The 21,450-nt window shown below is 37.6% G+C and overlaps 1 protein-coding gene across 2 annotated transcripts in view; it reads right to left on the reverse strand.

Annotated features, from left to right (window-relative positions):
* The window catches only part of dock8 (dedicator of cytokinesis 8), a 37,992-nt gene that overhangs the window by 7,311 nt on the left and 9,231 nt on the right, over positions 1-21,450 (reverse strand). For both annotated transcript variants that reach the window (XM_043246722.1, XM_043246723.1), the window contains 36 exons: positions 19,611-19,786; positions 19,264-19,335; positions 19,016-19,124; positions 17,077-17,289; positions 16,854-16,939; positions 16,616-16,682; positions 15,545-15,694; positions 14,407-14,487; positions 13,923-14,079; positions 13,695-13,819; positions 13,141-13,231; positions 12,836-12,998; positions 11,821-11,938; positions 11,351-11,421; positions 11,124-11,268; positions 10,348-10,449; positions 10,111-10,206; positions 9,229-9,463; positions 8,976-9,140; positions 8,662-8,834; positions 7,800-7,889; positions 7,618-7,713; positions 7,379-7,528; positions 7,108-7,221; positions 6,461-6,616; positions 6,225-6,361; positions 5,981-6,144; positions 5,655-5,806; positions 5,080-5,262; positions 4,806-4,932; positions 3,567-3,654; positions 3,312-3,408; positions 3,093-3,227; positions 1,790-1,942; positions 310-468; positions 104-204 (listed from right to left, as the gene is read on the reverse strand). In XM_043246722.1, coding sequence (XP_043102657.1) covers positions 104-204; positions 310-468; positions 1,790-1,942; positions 3,093-3,227; positions 3,312-3,408; positions 3,567-3,654; positions 4,806-4,932; positions 5,080-5,262; positions 5,655-5,806; positions 5,981-6,144; positions 6,225-6,361; positions 6,461-6,616; positions 7,108-7,221; positions 7,379-7,528; positions 7,618-7,713; positions 7,800-7,889; positions 8,662-8,834; positions 8,976-9,140; positions 9,229-9,463; positions 10,111-10,206; positions 10,348-10,449; positions 11,124-11,268; positions 11,351-11,421; positions 11,821-11,938; positions 12,836-12,998; positions 13,141-13,231; positions 13,695-13,819; positions 13,923-14,079; positions 14,407-14,487; positions 15,545-15,694; positions 16,616-16,682; positions 16,854-16,939; positions 17,077-17,289; positions 19,016-19,124; positions 19,264-19,335; positions 19,611-19,786 — 4,697 coding nt within the window. The remainder of the gene's footprint in view (positions 1-103; positions 205-309; positions 469-1,789; positions 1,943-3,092; positions 3,228-3,311; positions 3,409-3,566; positions 3,655-4,805; positions 4,933-5,079; positions 5,263-5,654; positions 5,807-5,980; positions 6,145-6,224; positions 6,362-6,460; positions 6,617-7,107; positions 7,222-7,378; positions 7,529-7,617; positions 7,714-7,799; positions 7,890-8,661; positions 8,835-8,975; positions 9,141-9,228; positions 9,464-10,110; positions 10,207-10,347; positions 10,450-11,123; positions 11,269-11,350; positions 11,422-11,820; positions 11,939-12,835; positions 12,999-13,140; positions 13,232-13,694; positions 13,820-13,922; positions 14,080-14,406; positions 14,488-15,544; positions 15,695-16,615; positions 16,683-16,853; positions 16,940-17,076; positions 17,290-19,015; positions 19,125-19,263; positions 19,336-19,610; positions 19,787-21,450) is intronic.

Below are 21,450 nucleotides of genomic sequence, written 5' to 3' on the forward strand. Positions count from 1 at the left end.
TAGAAACCACAGCGAAAATGGGAAGCAGAGAAGAAAACCACAGGCCAGGGATCCAAAATGCACATGCAGACTCTGTTTTAGCTGCAGGAAAATATGTGTGTACCTATACATCAGGTCCATAAGCATCTCAGGATCTTTCTGGAACTCCTTCATCTTGACTGTATCTGACAGGATACTGTTTAGATTCCTCAAGAGTTCATCCACCTGTGGAGACAGGAACCAGTAAGGTAATTCATTTAAACAGATGTTTAGTATTCTTATTGATTGAACTAGAGGTTTAAAAGTCTAGACTTCTGGCCAGAGTTTTACCTGTGACGGCAGCTGTGTAGACTGCATTTCTGTATCTTCTTCTGCGTATGCTAGGATAGTTCTGAAAGAGCGGCGTAGGTACTCCTCATGGATGTCTGAAGACTTGCCGACCAGCGAGGCTAAAGACATTGTTACCTGCATCTTGACTCTGGAGAAATTCTGTAAGGACCAAAAAAACAAGGTGTCAATGTTTGCTTCTCCTGGTAGATGCTGTAACTGAATAAAAAACTAACTTTTTTTCCATTGATAACCATTCAATATGTAGAAAGATTCACTCTGGAGAATTTGAAATGACACATTGCACCAGGTTTGATGTCAATATTGCCATGTTCTACCATGTTTCTCATGTCTTCGCACAAAACATTACTTCACAAGACATGAAATATCATCGAACTGACAACTTTTTTGCTTTTTTGTGTCCACATGAAGGTGAGCTTTTTTGGGTGAACTATCCCTTTAATTTTTAAGTCTCGATCCGAAGTTTGAATGCTCAAAGTATCATGACAGCAGAGGTCTGATTACTGCCTGAGGTTTCCCATTTAGAAAACAGCCCCTCCTCTGGCAGTTCCTATCAACCAGAGCCATGTCATTTATCTGGGCTGGCCCTGCTGAGGTTACTGAAGGTTACATCGTCAGATACAGGTGTTAGGCTGTGAAAAGAAACGCCACGCTGTCAGGCGCGGTCGGCCATTGCTGTCATAGATTCAGATCATTGATTCCAAGGGAGGCTTGAGCCAGAGGCTGAAAATGCTCCATCCATCTTGCTTAGCATCAGGAAACTGCAAAATGATCCCCCATTAACCCCTGTATAATTGCCAATGGATCATTTAAATGGCACCATTATGTTAAATTGAGCGTATGTGCGAAGCATCTCTGGACGTCGCCAATCTCGCATCTAGGTCAGTTTCACCGCGAAGAACGGCTCGACATCGACACTGCTGAGAAGATTAATTCTGAATTTGTGAGGGAACCTCACTTCACTGTTTTCACCGTTTAATCTAATGTGAGAAACGGCCTTGACAGACTTAAAAAAGCATAGAGGGCTAAAAGACGATCTGCCATAAAAAAAAAAAAAAACAACAACAACATGACTTATTCAAGGTTACACTAACGACAGAAATGACTGCTAGAGCCTTTTACAAACCAAACAAGCAAACAAACAGACAGGCAGAGAAATCCATCCTTTGCCCATTAAAGATGAATGAGATGGCAAACAACACGGCCATCTGGCAGGGGAGGGCTGAGGGGGGTGAGCAATTGAGTAAACAGAGGAAATACTCCAGCCATCAGGCGGGTGCACACAGAGGAACGGCCGGCGAGCAGCAACGGGCTCATGTTATCAGGCAACAGACAGACAAAGAGAAGAATAACATTATAGAGGGCATCGGCAATGTTACGTCTGCATCGTGTTATCGCAGGAAAGACAGTCAGGCAGAAGTGTTTTGAGAGGTGTTGATTGATCAGTTATTTGGCGTCTTACACTCGCGGAGCTGTAGCTGTATCTCATGATCAGGTAGAGTGTAGCACAAGCCTGACTCCTGTTGCCGTCCACACAGCTGCTGCAGTAATGAAGAACCTTCTGACACAGGTCGGCACACTGCTCGGCCTCCTCCTCAAACAACAGGTCACCAAACTGAAAGATCAGTCATATATTGAATATTACAAGGGGAAGTTGGGGTGTGAAAGGTTAGCTAAACAGACACTGAATAACCACATTTTCTTAATTCACAATAAATGCATGCAGATGTGCTAAGCAACTTTAACAAGCATTTGTCATATAATTATTTTTACAATTAATATGATTCTGATACTATACATACTAACATGGTTGAGTTGGTAAGATTTTTTTTTTTATTGCTTTTGAAAGAAGTGTCTTATGCTCTTATGTTAAGTCATTACTGCAGTCTTCAGAGTCACATGATCCTTCAGAAATCGTTATAATGCACTGATTTTTGTTCAAGAAACATCTCTTATTATTAGCCATGTTTAAAAAAAAAGGTTTAATATGGTTGTTAATATAGTTTTTCAGGATCCTTTGAGTAGAAAGCGTTTATTTGAAATATAAATCTTTTTGCAATGTTTTTAATGTCTTTACCATTACTTCTAAGCAGTTTAATGTGCCTTTGCTGAATAAAAATAATTAACTTCTAAAAAAAGAATCTTACTGACCCCAAACTTTTGAACTTTTTTTTGAATCATTTTAATCATAACATTTTAATCATAACAGCATTTTAAGCATAACAGCATAACAGTATCTATTGTACTTATTGCCTTTTAATATACATATCTGAAATGTGTGTCTCTATATTTAGATGTGTTAATTATTTCTTATAAATTTGTTGCTATTATTGTCACAGTCCATTTGTCAATCATTCACTTCTACACTTTTTCATAAACGTTTACCTTATCACAGACTTTTAAAACTGTAAAAAGCTATACTACTACAAAAAAAAAACAGCTCCCTGATTTGACCCCATATTTTAATCTCTCTATATAACTTATTTTAGCATTTGCTAGGGGGTTGATCTTTGTTTTCACGTAGAAAATTTGACCAGTTTTCTTCGCTTCGCCTGTTTTTTCTGGCAGAATCCAATTATGAACCAGAAATTAACCATGTAGACAACCAAACCCGTTCTAGCCTACAGCAATAAGATTTAGATTGAGTTACACTAAAATAAACCATAATAAATGCCGTTATATAAGTACGAAACCAATTCAATTTTAGCACATTTTTGTGTACTGTCAGCCGAAACGAATATACACGGCACACAAAAGGTCAGTACCTTAACTATGAGAGCCCGTAGGGTGCTGAAACAGTGTGACAGGAAGGTGGTGCTCTGATTACAGGTGAGAGAGTGCAGCAGAACCTTCAACACTCCACCAACCACATTATCCTTACAGTCCGCCAGAGGAACTGCCTGCAAGCAGAACACAAACAAAAGCAACAGTACATACCACAACTTCTAAATATTTTTTGTTCCGCTGCAAGAGTTCTCTGTTACCTGCACAATCATCTCCAGCAGGTCCAGGACGATGAGGTTGGTCTCGGTTGCCAGGTTACCACTGATTATGGCCTCCTGATCCAGCTCTGCTTTGGATCTGGGCAAACAACAATAACAAGACATTAAGAAAAACAAAAAAAAGGCCAATTTGAGCTGTAGATTAGGGCCGTGGAGAACTAGAACCAATTATAAATGAGAAGTGCCACAGGTTAAATGGATGTGAACCGTGAAATGATGGTACTATTTTACGCTCACTTGTCCTGCCTGTCGTTTGTCTGGCGCCACTGTGTAAGGTCTTTCCTCCAGCGTAGGTTCTCTCTCTGACCCAGCGTCCGGTCGTTACCTTGCACAACACACAGCCAACACACCAAGACGGGACATATTTAGAAAATATCTAAACAAAGGAAGTCTGTGGACTGTAAACATGTAAAATTAGACAGCATTTTACGAGAAATTTAAAATAATTTTAGTGCATTGTGGAAAACAAATAATATATTTTTCGTTGCGCCAACAGTAACTGTCCCCTCTACAGTTAAATGAATAGTTATGTCATAATTTATTATGGTTTCAAAAACCCATATGATTTACTCTTTTTTTGTATCAAACAAAAGATAACTTTTTTAATATCCCGCTGTGTTTCATTGACGCTGCAACAGTATTGTGTCTTTCTTATCCAGACTGGTGGTAAATAAATACCACCTTAGCTCACACAATGTTTTGTTGCGTTTTGTTTAAAAAAATAGAGACAAATTTAAAGATATATATATATATATATATATATATATATATATATATATATATATATATATATATACAGATAGATAGATATAGATAGATAGATAGATATATTTAAAAACAGGGTAATTTTCTTAAAAAGCTCATACTAGTAAAAACGCACAGAACAAATTCTGATGATAGATAGATAGATAGATAGATAGATAGATAGATAGATAGATAGATATGCATAATGTGTGTGTATATATTTATTTATTTAAACCAATATATTAGAAAAAATATATCTATATCTATCTCTATATTATTTTCTTTATTTATTTTTTCATCTCTGTTTCCCCTTATCTTAACTTCTGTTAGTTTGACACATGACCATTTTCTTGATATGATCTATGTTGATCAAATGATTCCCTGTTGTTAATTATCTGTGGTTTCCTGAATGTCTGGTGTACTTTGTTTGCCAATCACTTGTATTTTGTAAAGTGACCTTGGATTCGTGAAAGGCACTATAAAAGTAAAACACATTATTATTATTATTATTATTATTATTATAAATAATCAAAGAAATTTGAATAAATACCGTTTTTAATGTGAATTAAATGAAAGAAACTTTTATAATATGCCTATTGTATTCTATGGAAGAATGAAGGTCACGCAGTTTTATGCAGCATGAAAGTGAGTAAATGATGTCAGAATTTCCATTTTTGGGTGAAAAATTCCTTTAAAGGCTAAGATAGAAGTAAAACATGAGATGCAGCTCACCTCCCACCCTTTTCATCATTTCTCCTCTGGCTCCGATTCCTCCCAGCAGAGCCTCCTCCAGACGAGCCTTAGCCTGCTGAGACTTCTGCAGGGCCTGTGTGCTCACCTTATCAGAACTCTGCTTCCCCTACACACACACACACACACCACATGAAAATGTTCTAATGACATCCAGAAGACGTCTTCCCGTCCAAATCAAAGTGCATCCTTTGGCTGTGACTAAGCACTTCTTGAAGGTCACTGAGTGATGCTGCAGTGACTGATGTGTTTTTACCCTGTACTCAAAGCAGGAGATGCAGATGGCGAGGAGCTCCAGCAGACGGCTCAACTGAGATGAAGGCATGTCCACAGTCCAGCGCTGGATCAGATTCTGATCTGCGTTCTTGATAATCCACAGGAAACACATGAGCAGATTGCGACTAGTTTCTGCTGTCAACATGTTGCTAGTTTTCCCCGACTGGACAAAAAGACATTGACAAAGAATATTCAAATGAGAACTACTGTTTCTTTGGAATATGTTAGATGAACAAAACAATATAATCATTAGGATATTAAGCAAAGATCATGTTCCATAACATTTTTTTTTTATTTCTTACCGTTAATATATTAAAACGTAATTTTTATTAGTAATATGCACTGCTAAGAACCTAACATGGACAACTTTAAAAGGTGATTTTCTCAGTATTTAGTTTTTTTGCTCCTTTAGATTCCGGCCAAATACTGTCCTATCCTGATTATCGATTTTGAACTAGTGTTTTGATTTTGATTTTTCATCATGACTAGTTTTGCGGTCCAGGGTCAAATATAATATAATTTAAAAAAATATATAATATTTAAAAGTCGTCATACCACAGAGGCCATCGAGGCCAGTGCATTTCGTGCTAAAGTGTTGAACGGATTTCCAGCGATTGCCATAGCAACAGACTGATTGATGGGGGTGACGCTGTCAGGATCTTCCTCAGGCCCACCGGACTTGCCTTTTCCTCCACGCGAGTCAGACACTGTGAAGACAACATATACTCACTCACACATTCAAACCACTAATCTAAAAAGCATCTATTCAAACTTTCATTATGCACCACCAGAGAGCCATAATCCAGCACTTTAGCCCTTTGGCTGAAAGCAACTATCAAGTCTAACTGAGATCAACAATGCGGCTCGTTGTAAAGCAGTACCTGTGAAGTCAAGGTAATTGATGGAGTCAATAATGATGCCCACTAGAGGGAGGTAGAGAGCAGCAATCTTAGCCTTGACCTCTGGCCTCGAGCAGCGCTGGTCCAGGTCGTGAGCGCACAATAAGCTGTATGTGGCATTGATGGCCTTTTGTTGTACTCTCCCCCTGTGTATACACACATTCATTAATAAAAACACACACGCTAATAAAAAAAAAAATCGCTAAACTTAGTAAAAGTGCCTGACCCCTCTGACTCCATGTCCAGCGCAGTGCTGAGTTCGGTCAGCAGCAGTCCGGTCAAGTAATGCCGCTGCTTAAAGTCTTGTGACAGATCAAACATGGCTACGATCTTATGGTCCAGAAAACTGCATGAGCTGGAGGTCTGGCGACAGAGACTAAGGTTTTATCTCAATACTCTTTGTTTCCAAATACTGTGAGCGTTAGATGAGGCATGACAGACGCAACACAGCAGATGATGTACCTGTGAGGAGGTGGAGGGTGACGGAGAGGCGGGGGCCGAGGCAGGGCTGCTGAAGAACAGGCTCAGGTTGAGGTAGTGCTCATGACTGCACAGGACACGCAAAAACTCCAACCTCATACTGATCAAAGTCGCCATGTTCACACTCTTTGCTGCCATCTGAGACAGAGAATGACAGAGAGGGATGTAATGCAGTCGTTTATGCTTGTGTTCTTAATATGGCACTTTAGTGTTATCCTGTTCAATATATCTGTTTATTATAAATAAATAAATGTATAGAATATATACATTGTTAATTATTACAATATTAGCAGTAAAAATTGCACTATGTGGTTCAATTTCATATCTTATCTTATCATCTGTCTGGGGGCCCGGGGGACCCAGTCATATCTCACTTCAAGAATATCATAAGAGACATTCATAGTCATTAAATAATTAATAGGCCAATTCGAGCTGGCTATTTTTTCTTGTGCGAATACCCATCAAATGTTTCATCCAAATAATTTTTGGGATTCTCACTGAAATATTACACTGCTTTTCTTCAAAAGTCTTGCCTGAAAGTTTCATGCAGGAAAAGCCTGTGAACCGATTAGTTATGCATGATTTATTTCTGTTAATACTATCATTAGTAAACGGATTAGCTGCGGTACCTGGTTGCAGTAATTCTTCACCAGCTGAAACACAAAGCCTCGGTCCATCAGAGACATCAGGTCATACAGGAAAAAAGCCAGGCTGATGTTAACCTTCTCTGCCTGCTCCAGCTCCTGAAGACAAATGAACGCACATCTCATCTCATCAGCACAGACGAGAAACACTCCACCGGAAAGTCTAACCTCTTGTTTGTCGCATGTGCTCCATGTTTACCGAGTTACCAAACAGTTCTTGGATTAGATTATGATCCGTTCAGATGGATTCAATCACCTTTTGTTGTTTAACTAAAATGTTTCCGATCTCAGCAGTCACCACGTTGACTATCGTAGTGATGTCATCTTTGAAACGATCCGAAAAACGGTTCCTACGAGAGACCGCCTTCTTGTCCAGCTGAGACACATGCTGGCTCATGCTCTTCACCTGTAGCGTGCACGTATGGACAGTGAGAATTAAAAAAAAAAAAAGTTGGTTTGCTCAGTTTATATTCATTCGCAACCAAGACTTCTTACAAGAAGTTCAAAGAAGAACCAGGCGTATTTGTAGACGTTCTCTCTGCAGACTCCAGTGCTGACAACCATCTGAAGAGCCAGCTCCTCATGAAACAGCTACAAAGACAGATGGATTTGCTTATTAGGAAACACAACCTCTGCTGAAATGACAGACATCTTCGGTAATGAAGTGGTAAGCCAACCTTTCTGTTTGCGGGCCGTGTGCTGGAGCTTTGTGAGGTACTGGAGACGTTTCCAGCTGTTGAAATGCGACTGCCAGGAAGATTCAAACCCTGGTGGAAACCAAAAACGTGAGAACAATAGGAAAAATTGCCAAGTTGAGTGTATACGTGCATGTGAAGAGACTGTGTAACATTTCAAATAGAACTTAGAATATATATATTTTTTAATTTGTCATTTTAATTTTCTATTTTCAATTGTGCTTATAACTTTAAAAAAGACTTGTTAAACTTAATACTATTCTTAATATATGCTAAACATCGAAACATGAAATTGCATTTGTGCACTGATTAATTTCTGAAGTAAGCTGCAAAACTGCAAACTTAAAATAATTGCAAGCTGAAGTAAAATAAATTTAAATATAAACATTTACAAAAAAATATTAAATCACAAAATTATTAATAAATATTATAAATAAACAATTAAGGAATGCTTAATTTTGCTTTCTATTATACATACAAATTAAATATCAGTTTCAGTATAGTAATATAATAGCAGTAAAAAAAGTGAATGATCGGTTTAAGTATTGAATCCGAAGCACCGGCTAAGCTTTGTCACTGCTGTTAGATTGTTAAGTCTTCAACAAGATCTTCAACGTCCTCATAATTTTTCTAACAAAATCGAATGCCAACTTCAGTATATTAATATAATATAATATCACATATTATAATTCTTACATATTTAATAAATGCAATGAATTTGACTGAATTGTAGTATGTTCAGTATACTTCCTATCATTCTATTTCAACATTCCGTTGCCAGTTTAAATTCCAGCTCTTGAATTTTGTCCAGCACAAGCACAATGTTGCATTTGTGTATCTGTACCTTTCCTAGAATGTTATTGACCTCTGCGTCCTCTGGGCTCTGCGGTGCTGGTATATCAGGGTTGCTGCTGGAACGAATGCGTGACTGAAGCAGCATGAAGCCGACCGTGGTGGCTGTGGTGCGAGTCAGAGTGCTGTATCGGCTCTCTGGGTGAGCCATCAGACCTCCTGTGCCTGTTGAACACAAGCCTCAGCTTAGTGAGTAAGAATCCCAAAGCCACTAAAAACTCCGCTCCGCATGAAAAAATGGATTGTTTTGGATTGGTTAAGAATTACATCATTGGTGGCCGAGATGATGTCACAGGCCTACTGTACCTGTGGTGTGGATTTCATGTTGTGTATCTGGCAACCGGAAGACGAAGTACAGGTATGTTGCTAGGAGACAGTTCCTGCCCTGATGGTCTTTTGCCAGCTCCTGACTGTTATGAAGACTGTTGACAACCGACACCACCGACTCGAATGCAATCTGGGCCAGATTTGCTGCACAAAACAAGATTAAACTCCGTAAAGCCAGCTGACAATCCTGAACATGAGTTTTGTTGTAATACTCCTCCTGTCTGGAACGCACCAGTCTGTCCAGCGATGACCATGGGCTGCATGATGAGACGGAAGAGCTTGTCAAGGACCTGATGGAGAAACAGCACCAGTGGCTCCAGGCCGGAGGACGACAGCGAGATGATGCTGAGCTTCAGCTCGTGCTCAAACATGTTTTCAGAAATCTTCTCATCTCTTACTCGAATAGGGAATATGGTCTTGCCCTCCAGGGCGTGACACAGAGTAAAGAAACGCTCCAGGTGACTGTCCTGTGATTGAATAAAAAGACTTGTTATTCTAAAATACATGTTGTTCAATGCATAATATTTAAAATGTCAACTACGTAAACTTTAATTTAATTTATAAGAGGTTTCAGGTATAACATAATATAATATGAAGTAAAAACTATTAACTAAATACTTAATAAAAACTAAATACTGTGTATATACACATTAAACTTAATAAACAATAAAAATATAAAAATATACATATAATTAAAATATTTATAAATATTGTTAGGATTTCATTTATTCTTCATTTGTTCTTCTGATTAGTATTTTTAAATTTTTTTATATATTTAAATTTGTACTTAATCATCAGTTAGTTCCCAAGGCAACATTTCTAAATGCTATTTTTTCATCTAGTTTTTAATCTAATAATTCAATGCATTCTTGATGGCTAAAATGTCATTTTAACGCTTAAAATGTTATTTTAACGCTTCTGAAATGAAGCGCCCAATCTGGCTTATGCTGGTGTGGAGCTGATCTAACTTATGGCCAACCAGCGAGGTCTTTTACATGACACTGACTGACCATGCAGTCTTGCTAGTTAACCTAGTTAAGCAGCGAAGCTGGAAACATCAGTACACCAGCATTCAAAAAACAGCTGGGAAGTGAGTCCTGAGAGTGTTTCGCACCTGTGTTTGCACGGAGGACACAGCTTGTAGCTCAAGGTTGAACAGTCCCTTATGATTCTCCAACCACTTAACAGGAGGTACCTGAGCTGGCAGTTTCTGAAGGCATATAAAAAAAAGTTACAGAATATACACTATTTTCGAACAAATGAACACGCACAGCCACAGAAGAACCATTGACTACATTAGTGCAAGGTTTCGAAATGAAATGATTGGCAGATGTGAAATGCTTGACTGTACCTCGGGGGAATGCAGGGAATAGTTCACAGGAAGTTTGTCCAGAACGATTGGCAGACACTGCTGCCCAGTCTGCAGCCTGTCATTGTTCAGCATGGGCAACCACTGCAGGGAAGGAAGTGAAGTCATGACACTCATTTCTGTGGCGACAATGTTAACATTGATTGAGTCTCGGTTCAACCTTCCACCATAGTTAAAAACCCGGGTATAATCTTTGATTTCCCTCTCTCCTTCCTTCCTCACAGAGAGGCAGAAAAGAGCTATATGAAATAAACTTAGTATTATTAATATTATTATTAATTAAGGTTATGTCACTGCTTGTTTGTGCAGACATCACTAAAAAACTCTCTAGTGGACGTACGATTTGTACATTTTTTTTGTTATTGTTATGTTCACCAGAACTATATATATTTATGATCATTTATTTGATCATAAATATAGTAACAACTGTAACTGTTTTCGAGTTATTTAATCCCGTGATGGCAAAGTCACGCGATCCCTCAGAAATCATCCTAATAAGCTTATTTTATGCTTACTTTTTAGCTTATAAGAAACACTTCTTATCGCTGTTGAAAAAAAAAATTATGCATAAATGTAGTTATGCTTTTGATACAAGATTCAAAAGAACATTATCAATTTCCATAATTTTATGGTATCATTGTTGTATAAAAAGTATGATAAAAAAATTAAAAAAATACTGATCCCAAAAATTTGAGCGCACACACACACACACAGATACACAGAGAGACACAGACACACACACACACACAGTCACTCACTGAATATCCAATGAGAGTCTCCACACTTCCAGTCTGGTTCTGTTTCTGCTGGCAGCTGATATGGTAAAAGGTGAACAGTAAGTGATGTTTCTCTGTTAAACGGGCTGGAAGATGGATCTTTATCTCGTCATAGAAATCAGGAGACCTGTGGAAGAGATGAAAAGATCTCTGTCAACCCATCCTTAGATGTTTGCTTGATTTACTGTTCACTGAAGTCACATGATTACCTGTTGTGGTATGTGATTGGAGTGTAGACCTCTTGAAGAAGCTCAGGGCCGTTTGATTTTCCAAAGATGACCTTTTTTGGACAGTGCAGAGAGGTCAATATTTGCTTAAGGGCAAATATGAGAAATGTTCAAATCTATTCTTCAGTAATTACACACACAGCTATGAAATTCTGCCTTATAATTTCTTTATACAGACAAATGTAACTTGGGATTCAATGGTGTCTACAACTAACTTTCACGACTAATTTGAAATCATACAGTACAGCTACTATTACTAATATTATATTAATCATAATTTGACTATAATATAGTTTGCATGATATCTTTGTAAGCGTAACACACAGGGGTAGAATGACCTGATTGAATTAAATACAAATTGCATATGTTTAAAAAGATTTTAAATATTTTTAACCACTTTAGACTACCTTGTTGACATATATAAATAAATACGAATATGGTTTTTCACTCACGGGCATGGCGCAGCTAGGCTCCTCACCACACATGAACTGAATTTTAACCGTAATGTTTCTGGCTGAAGTCAAACGGTTGGTAAGATTTAACCTCAGAGGATACACATACAGCAGGTTCCTGTAACATAAATAATAATTAATAATTAATTCTTATTATTTGCTGACAAAATAATGAATCCATTTGAACCATTGGGTGCAAAACAGGAACTGTCCACTAGATGGCGCAGAACGCTTACATTTCAACTCTGACAAAAAGGAAAAAATTAGTTGTGCCAGTGTTTCATAAAGTCTGTTATAAACATGGGAAGTTGCTTCTGTTTTTCTGTTCCTGCTTACTTCCATATAGCAGTTCTTTAAATGTGAGTTTATCCTAGAATTAAATCTAATAAATTCTAATAATTTTTTCCATAATTTACAAACCTTCCTATCCCTCTGATCACAGGGTGTTCTTATTTTAGGTTAGGTTTAAGTTTCTTTTTTTAGGCTTGATTTGTAAGACCTGGTTGCTTGTTTGTCTTATGATACCTGGCAACATGGTCCTGCACACACTTTTTCCAACTATTTGTGTCCATAGTAAATGAGTGACTAATATCATCCACAGTTCTGCTCTCCAAATTCTGACAAACCTTTTTACTCAGAACTACATTTTTTTTTTGCGAGTAACTGATTAATCGCTGCATCCCATTTCTGCAGTTCTCAGCCTGACAGTGTGTGTGTGTGTGTGTGTGTGCACGTTTACGTTTATGAGGACACAAATTGGCTTAATTACATGGGTTGGATATATTTTCATGTCCCCGTAATTCAAAAGGTTTATAAATCATTCAGAATTAGTTTTTTCTGAAAATCTAAAAATACAGAAAGTTTTCTGTGACAGTTTCCTGTGGTAGGTTTAGATGTAGGGCTGGTCTATGGAGATACTGTTTGTAAAATATAAAAACCATTAAGCTTACGGAGAGTCCCCGTAAAAACCGTAAAAACCAATGTGTGTGTGTGAAAGAGATAGAGTCGGGATTACCGATACATATTGTGAGGCACATAGACTTCACTAGAAGGGAACTCCAGCACTTCTTTAACCGCACGTGGATTTTTCTCAGAAACTGGCTTCACTGGAATCAGTTCTGGGGACAGACACCCAGGAACCATCTCTGGAACTGGAGACACTTCCAGTCTCAGAAAACCTTTTAAACGACACATACATTGATGGTTACACGCCGAAGTTGGATAAAACACCAATAAATCACCAGATCAATACTTTTAACTCCTACAGATAAAGAGTTTTTCTGTGGACTGTAAAAAGGCCCAGTTAGAACATCTCCTCACCAGGTATGATCTTAACACGCCGCTGGCTGGACGACCTCTTGATGTCCGTCAGGAACTTGAACAGGTCCTCGTCACTCAGACGCTCTCCTTCCTGCCAGCACACAATATAGCACACAAAATGAGATTTTTTCTAATCAAATGTGTCTGGAAGATTTAATTTAATTTAGTTAGGAGGATGGGTATTGTAAGAACGCAGTGTGATAATATAGCTAGCCAAAGAACGCAGGCGCCAATTAATCTGGAGAATGTGAAGAATGGAATGATGTACTCAAGGTGACCATCTGCAATTCCAAAAAAAAATTCTGGGGTCAGTAGCATTAAAAAAAAAAAAATCTATGTGCTTGTTTGATTTTTATATATATATATATATATATATATATATATATATATATATATATTTTTTTTTTTTTTTTTTTAATGAGGAGTTTTACTTCCTTAAAAAAAACAACAACTAAATGTTACTGAATGAACCTCTGCACATAAAAAAAAAATCAAGTCCCATCTGCATTTTTTCTTAAATATTTAATTTGCAATAAAATCTGCAAACAAATTACCTGCTTGATGAATGTGCACATGGTAATAGCTGGTTTGAAGCCAGACAGGATGTAGTTGTCTTCCATCACGCAGAATCTGTCAGAGTTTCGTCTGGGCAATCCCTTCTTTTCCATATTACTCCTGCCTGCGCCAAAATCAAAATTGTACACAATTATGGATATTATTTTTTTTAGTGAGTGATGCATTGTATTAACAGACCAAGGGTGTTTATCTATTCATTATTTTACCATTGATGCTGTCTGTGTCACTTGTGTCTCGCTCCAGTGTGGAGTTGATGGCACTCATGATATTGACCGTGGCAAAGGCAAATGGCATCCTGTAGCGGCCCAGTCTCTGACAAAACCCCTCCGCCTGATTCCTCAGCTTCTCCAGCTTGTCTTTGTTCTGATGCACAGAGAAAAAAGCAGGTTCATATAAAAGAATCCATTACAATATTTCTCACTAGAGAATGCAGAATTTGAAATCATTTGAAAAATTATTTAATTTTGCACACTTTATGGCCACAAGTATCTGGACATTTATAACTAACTCGTATGTGCTAGTTTGAATTCAAAATAACTTCTCTTCTAAGAAAACTTTCCACTAGACATTGGTGCATAGATGCAGGGATGAAGGGACTCTTCCTGGGGTATTATCAAAATGTGATAATGATCGGGGGGTGTCTACATACATTTGGCCATGTTGAGAGAAAGAGAAGTGTTCAGCGTTTACCTTAGCAGCGTCACTCTCCTTCAGTACCATGTATGGTTCAGCACAATCCCCAATCTCACCCTGCTGAAGAACCTTCTCAATCTACACGTTCAACACAAACACACTATTAATATTAGGAAAAATAATATTATAAATAGTATTTAAGTAAACCGTTGAAATTCAGAAAGCGTTGCGTTAAATTGATCAAAACTGAGAGGAAACATTTTTAATTCTACAGCAAATAAATGTTCTTCTGCGCAAAACTATTAAGCATCTCAACATTGATAATAATAAACGTTTCTTAAGCATCAAAACATATTAGAACTGACACTGAAGACTGGAGTGATGGACGCTGAAAATTGAGCAGTAACAGGAATAAAACAGGGGAAAAAAGAAAATAGAAAACAATAGAAAGCCAAATGGGGAGCATAAACGACGTGTTTTAAAAACATAAAGCTAATTCGACCATAAAGTTTTAAATTACAGTCTACATGAAATGTACTCAAACTTCACTGAAAATAAAGAAAACTTGATCACACTGTGTTAAGGTCCAATAGTCGCTATTAACAAACATTTCTCTTTGATTTTGCTTCATTAAACTCCTAGTGTGTTGCCTATTAACAGTACGGTAGTTGTTAAACTTAGGTAATGGGTAGTATTACGGACGGTCATAGAGAACATGTGCTTTATGAGGACTATAAACATTCAATATGCTATTAATAGGTCTGCTAATAAGCAACTAGTTAATAATGAGTGGTTCCTATAACAAGTTAAAAAATTTTTACCAAAGGTACAGAACATTTTGGGACCACTTTAGAATAGGCAACACGTGTTAACTATTAACTTTTTCCTCAATGAATTCATAATTTGCTGCTTATTAATAGTTAGATAGTAAAGCTTAGGTAGTGGATAGAATAAGATGTAGAAAAAGGCATTAATACTTGCTTAATCACTACTAATAAATGGCTACTATTTTAGTAATATGCATGCTAATAAGCAACTAATAGGTGTGGTAATAAAACAAAGTGTTAGCAGAATTTGAATTATTAATTGACTCAAAATCAGCCTGACCTGTACATGGGTTTATAAATTGTTTATAATATACATTTAAAATCAACAAACCAGGAGGATATATACAGTCACTGCAAATTATCGCTACCTTAACAACCAGGTAGATGTCTGGAGAAGGGTAGGATATAGAGAAAACTGCAGATCTAGCCAAAGAGGAGGGTTCAGTGTGGGGAGTGTGAGGCCGCAGGAAACCCTTCATCTGATCTGAGTTCATGTCAAAGTGGAAGTTCTCTGAAATCTGAAGGAAAACAATACAGTGATTAGCATGGATAGCAAAAAACAAGCGGCCTGCTAAAGGTTTTATCATGTTGTTAAAGAAACAGAAGGGAAATTGCGATGCACAAATAACAACTTCCCCACTTCCTCAAATTTTAGGCAGCATGAACCAATCATAATGCAAAGACATTAGCACAGTTTCCCCCTAAATTACCACCGAATCTGACAAAAACCCATCTTCAAGCCTTATCAGAAATCCTAAATGATGTTTTTCTCTCTTAACATTGTGAAATGGGTAATTCCTGCTATCCAAATCACTCTCTTCACCAAACCATGGAAAAAAAAAATCCCTGCTGCATAAAGTCCGTATTTAGCATGAATCATCTGGCCTGTCTCTTGCATTAACCTTCTTCAGTAAAAGCTAAAGCTAAAGAGGATTAATGTAATACTTCAGGATATTCCTCCCAAATATATCTGCTTTTTATCCATTTATTATGGAAATACACACAGCTTGCATTAAAAGTCGCTGTCAGTCCAAGAAGTTCTTAAATCTGTGGTGAAGACAAGCTGTGGTTCATGTTCGCTGGTTTTATAGACCTTGGTCTAAACCGTTCAGGCTGAATTTTTGCAACCCATTTCTACTTCTTTGTAATTAAACACTTGTTTTGTCTACACACAAATTAAATATAGACGTTGATTTAACCTCTGACAAAACAATGTTTATGGCTGTGGATAATGAAAAAGTCTCTCATTAGTCTCTCTAAGCTCTGTTCAGACTGAAGTGGAGGAATGTGGGAGGACTAACAGGAAAAACACTGACGGGAAGAATATTTATTAATTATGTCTTCCCAGCTTAAGCAAGCGGCTTTAAGCAGAAGGGTCGAAATGCAATAATTATTTGAGATTTTTTTCATAGCTTTTAAGACAAGCATCAGAAACTGACCTTCTTTTTCTCCTTCAGGTCATAGAGGGCCATGGTTGCAAAGAGAGGCTCTATGTCAATCTCAAATCTGTAGCAGGAAGAACAATATTTCAAAACCAAATACAACCCTAAACCAAATTTGTATGCGTATGCTATGAAGAGCATTTCAAGCTCAAAGTATAAAAAGTAACAGCTGGTTTAAAATAACATATCATTCAGAGAAAATGACCAATAATAGTGGATGGTAAGGAAGTATTACTTGATGTTCTGGCATCGTACTAGTATCCTCTGGCCAAAGTGCTCCTTGGGACAGTCAGGAATAGGCCGAATCGCTATTGCATCCTCCTGTACACAGTCAAGGGTGGATCGAAGACCATGTTTAACTTCTAACTGAATCACTGTGTTCACAAAAATTAAAAACACCTTTCTTCTTTAAAGAACACCGTTTAACAGCACTTGATGTAAGTAAGACAAGGCTTCACCTCATCAATAGGCGGGTAGAGGCCGAAGAGCTCGCCGTAGCGGTTGCTGTTTCTGGACTCCTGGTTAAAACGATCCAGCTCCTCCGGGCTGCTGAAGCGCAAGAGGCTCTCCACACGACGGTCTGGCTGCAGGGCCCGTAAGTTAAAGTCTGAGCTTGTGAGGGTGGTCCGAGTTGTATCATCACACAGTGCTGGGAGGGACGGCGACTTTTCCTGAGGCGTACGAGAGAACATATTACACTACATATTACATACATAGGACATTTAGATATCATGCTTTTTGCCTTAAGACCCACAGGAGCCCAAAAGAGAGTGCAATAAATAAAATACTCAAACTGACAAATGTTGAAAAAGTTATGTAATATATAACACATAATGACATTTATAATTGATAAAAAAACGACATTTTTCTTGGTTTATATATATATGTATGTATTTATATTGTCAGTGGCCATAGATGATTAAGGACTTGAGGCATTCTTTATGCCGAGTTCAAATGTAGCTTTTGGCCGAACTCTTTCTCATTCACATCTCTTATCACATCAAAAAGGTGTTTTTTTTCTCAGTACAAATGAAGGAAATAAGTGAAGTTTGAAATAAAGTATTGAGTAATCTTCACTTAGAATCCCTTGCCATTTACACTTAGCTTAAAAAGTGTCTATGGCTATGTACAGTTAGTGCAAATAACTGCTGCCAAATATAACAGTGAAAAAAGAATTATAATAATCTATCAAATTTTGAATTGCACAGTACAAGCTAAAAGTTCTGGGTTAGGTTTAATTCATTTTCATTGAAAGTAGCACAAAAATTGTCTACTGTATTTTAATGTCTTTTACCGTATTTTAAAGTCTTTTGGTGACTGACAAAGCCTCCTTGACTCCTTTCACTGCTTTAATTCACATGTAGTCATGTGGCAGAGGAGCGGAAGACATTTACAGCTCAGTCAACATTCACAAAAGGCATAAGACTGGAAAACAGCTCGTTTCATATGCCTTTGTTTTTCTTACTATGTCTTTTGTGATTTGACTGAACTGGCAATGCCTGCTTAAGTTTATTCACTCCTTTGCCACATAACCACATGTGAAATAGAGCAGAGGAGCTCTTACAGTTCTGAGACTAATGCCTTTTTCCAGGAAGACCATAAGCCTTTGAGATGGATGAATTCTCAAAACCCTAGGAGAGATTTCTGTTAATCGCCAAATATAAGAACCATATGCACTGGCTCTGATAGTGGGCATCATGCAGGGTTCCCATGATACATTGCGTCTAGCCTGTGGGATAGACCTTCCCGTACCATTTGTATTCTTAATCTACTTGCTCAGAGACACACATCACAGAGCAGAGCTGGCTAGCGGGACCTTTAGTACTCCTCTGGATTGCTAATAACCCCTGCAGTGAATGCAGGGGCCCTTTAAAGGATCCAAAACTAGGAGAGGGTCTTGGTGTTCCTGCAGACTCTCAATCCAAACTCATGAAAAATACATGGAGTGAAACAAATCTTTGTGGTTTGGATAATTAAACCTTGGCAAAGCTGCACTGGGACGGAAGTCGTCGGGACAGAATGAATATTCATGCCTCATTATGTCCTTGGATTCTGACAAACAGTGGTGGGACGTAGCCAAGATGGTGGTCATGGGGACAAATAGAACAGGAAAATACCTGGGAGAAAGATTCTGTTTTTTTGCTACTTATTAAGAGGAAATGAATATGTTTTGTTTGTGTAATTATGGCAGTGATTGAGCATGAACAATACGTGGTGACACATTTCAGAAGCTTTAATATAATAATAATAATATTCATAATAAAATATGAAGAATATATCTCTGTGTGTTTGTGGGGCATCACTGAGTGACACTAATAACAATGTGATCAAAAATGCTTTGTTGTTGTAAAATGGCATTTGCAGTAAAGGAGGAAAGGTTTTATAAACCATGCTTACTACTTGCTCTTGTTTGTCCGGGTCAACATCAGACTCAAACGTCTGTCTCTGTAAAACTCTGTTAGCATCTGTCCTCTCGGCGTACGCTATCCATCCATAACCCTGAGATCTGTAAATGAGAAACACAACAGTAGTATCCGTGTGTCTGGTGTCATTTCTCAGAGTTACGTTTTTTGAATATTTAAGCCACAGTATTTAAAATTCAGCCCTGAGGAGGGACAGGAAATGAACGAAGTCTGGGAATTCACCTTCTGCTAACCACCAGCCAGGGCTGTGTGTAACTCTGAACACAATCCCTCACATGAGGATCCAGCTCCACTCTGGAGACACACAAACACACACATTATAACAACACTCAAAGCTTTATTTTAATTGACTTGTGAACCCTCCTTTCTGTTTAACGACCATATGTATACTGGTTCTGTTCACGGATTCACAAATGCCAACTTTTATTAATCTAAATGAAAGATATTAGCCGATTTCTACTCAATCTACACTCCATTACAATCACGACACAACTGCTCAAGTCGGCACGAAGATATTAGTCTAGTTGACCTTCTCAACCCAGAGAACGCAGAGAGCCTCCAGCACCTACCCTTCCTCGGGGACAGAGGGACGGACGGTCCTGCATTCCCTCTCCACCAGCTCCACCTCCAGGTCATCGTCTGGAAACTCCCCCAGCTCCTGCATGAGCTCGGCATCTCCGCTGCGCAGCTGTGACATCAGGAACTCATCCAGGTCCACCGGCTCAACCGCTTCATATGACTGAGGCTATAAAAGATAACCAGGACATGCACTCAAAAAACTAGCAGTGATCATAAAATGAGCTCTTTGATGATATGGACACGGTATTAAGAAAACCCCCTGGATACACTTATAAAATAAGGTGCCCTTAGAAAACAATGGTGCCCTTAGAAGAACCCAAATGAGCTTCAGTGCACAATTCTTCCTAGTGTGAAGATCATTTAAAAAATCTTCACAATATTTTTCTACAATAAAGAGCCTTTTGTAGAATGGAAAAGTTCAGCGGATGTTCACGAAACCAAAGAACCTTCATTTAGGAGTAAATAGACATAATAATATGAAACAAAAGTGTAAGTTATGAGTATACATTATTCAACGGCCCCTATATCATCTATATAAATGTAAGCAAAAAAAGTTGCAGTTAGTTACAGCAAACACATTAAAACATAAAGTCTACTCTGAATGAATCACTACTGTATTTTTCATCGATACTAAAGCATTCGGTCCAGTTCAACATTTGTTGTTTATCAAAGAAGAAATGCTTTTAATCTCGCTCTATACCAACTAATGAAAAGCCTAAAATAAAAACACACATGGAGAGAACTAGAATGCTCTATGACCCCTATAAAACAATGAAACAAAGAAGGAGGCTGGTAGGAAGCAATAAATCATTTTACAGCTGATGACATGTTCAGACCATAGCAGTAAAAAAAATGCACTGCCTACAGTTGTATTCCTCTTTTAGTTGGAGTGGAACACAGTGTGTTTTGTCGTGACTTGAGGCAGACAGCTCCAGACCTGCTGAAGATAATCAACATAACTGCTAGAGTGCTTTGGGAGGTTGTGATCTCTTGGGATGTTTCATAGAGACGGATTAATCAGGAGGCTATTGGGCATAAAAATTAAACCATCAAACTAATGCTAGCCAGTGGAGAAAGCCCAAAGCATGTCAAATAAAAGATTTAATAAAGTGTAACTTTATGATAACCCTAGCTGGTTATGTAACATCTCTCAAACATTTTTTCACACTTAATGTTTAGTGAAGGCTTATCTCTTGCAAAAGTGTTGTACAACAATATTAACAGTTATCTAAACCATGCCATTATATCACAAGGACTTACAGCTGTAACAATCCTGATAAAAATAAAGTACCGTATCTAGAGTATGTAAAGGTGTAGATGTTGAATATTATCACAGCAGACATCATAAACAATAAACAATCAATTAAGATATGTTTGTTATATAATAAAGATCATGCGATCATTTCATCAACAAATTTGAAGAAAAACACTGTAGTGTGTAAGTTATCTGATTTCATCTGATCTCTATGGAAGTCAATTTCTTCCGTAAAGTAAAAATTAAACACAGTATTTTTTTCAAAACAGATAAAATAAGCTTTATATTTTTATCAGAGATACTGCTGAGATAAAAAAAGATAAGTGGCAAACTATGAAATGATCACAAAATATTAAGGACCTTGAGGTAAGTTTTAAGGTCACAATCGAGAGATATAAAGTTTCAAATGTTTGAAATTGTTGCAACTGGATTTTTAAATAAATTTGCAACTGTGAGAAACAGTCACAACAGCGAGAAATAATTGCAAGAAATAAAGTTGCAAAACTGAATGCTAACAAAGTAACAACTGCAAGATAGAAAGTTGCAATAGCATGAAATACATTTGCAATTGCGAT

Source organism: Puntigrus tetrazona, chromosome 8 (assembly GCF_018831695.1).
Source record: "Puntigrus tetrazona isolate hp1 chromosome 8, ASM1883169v1, whole genome shotgun sequence".
In the NCBI taxonomy this organism is placed as follows: Eukaryota; Metazoa; Chordata; class Actinopteri; order Cypriniformes; family Cyprinidae; genus Puntigrus; species Puntigrus tetrazona.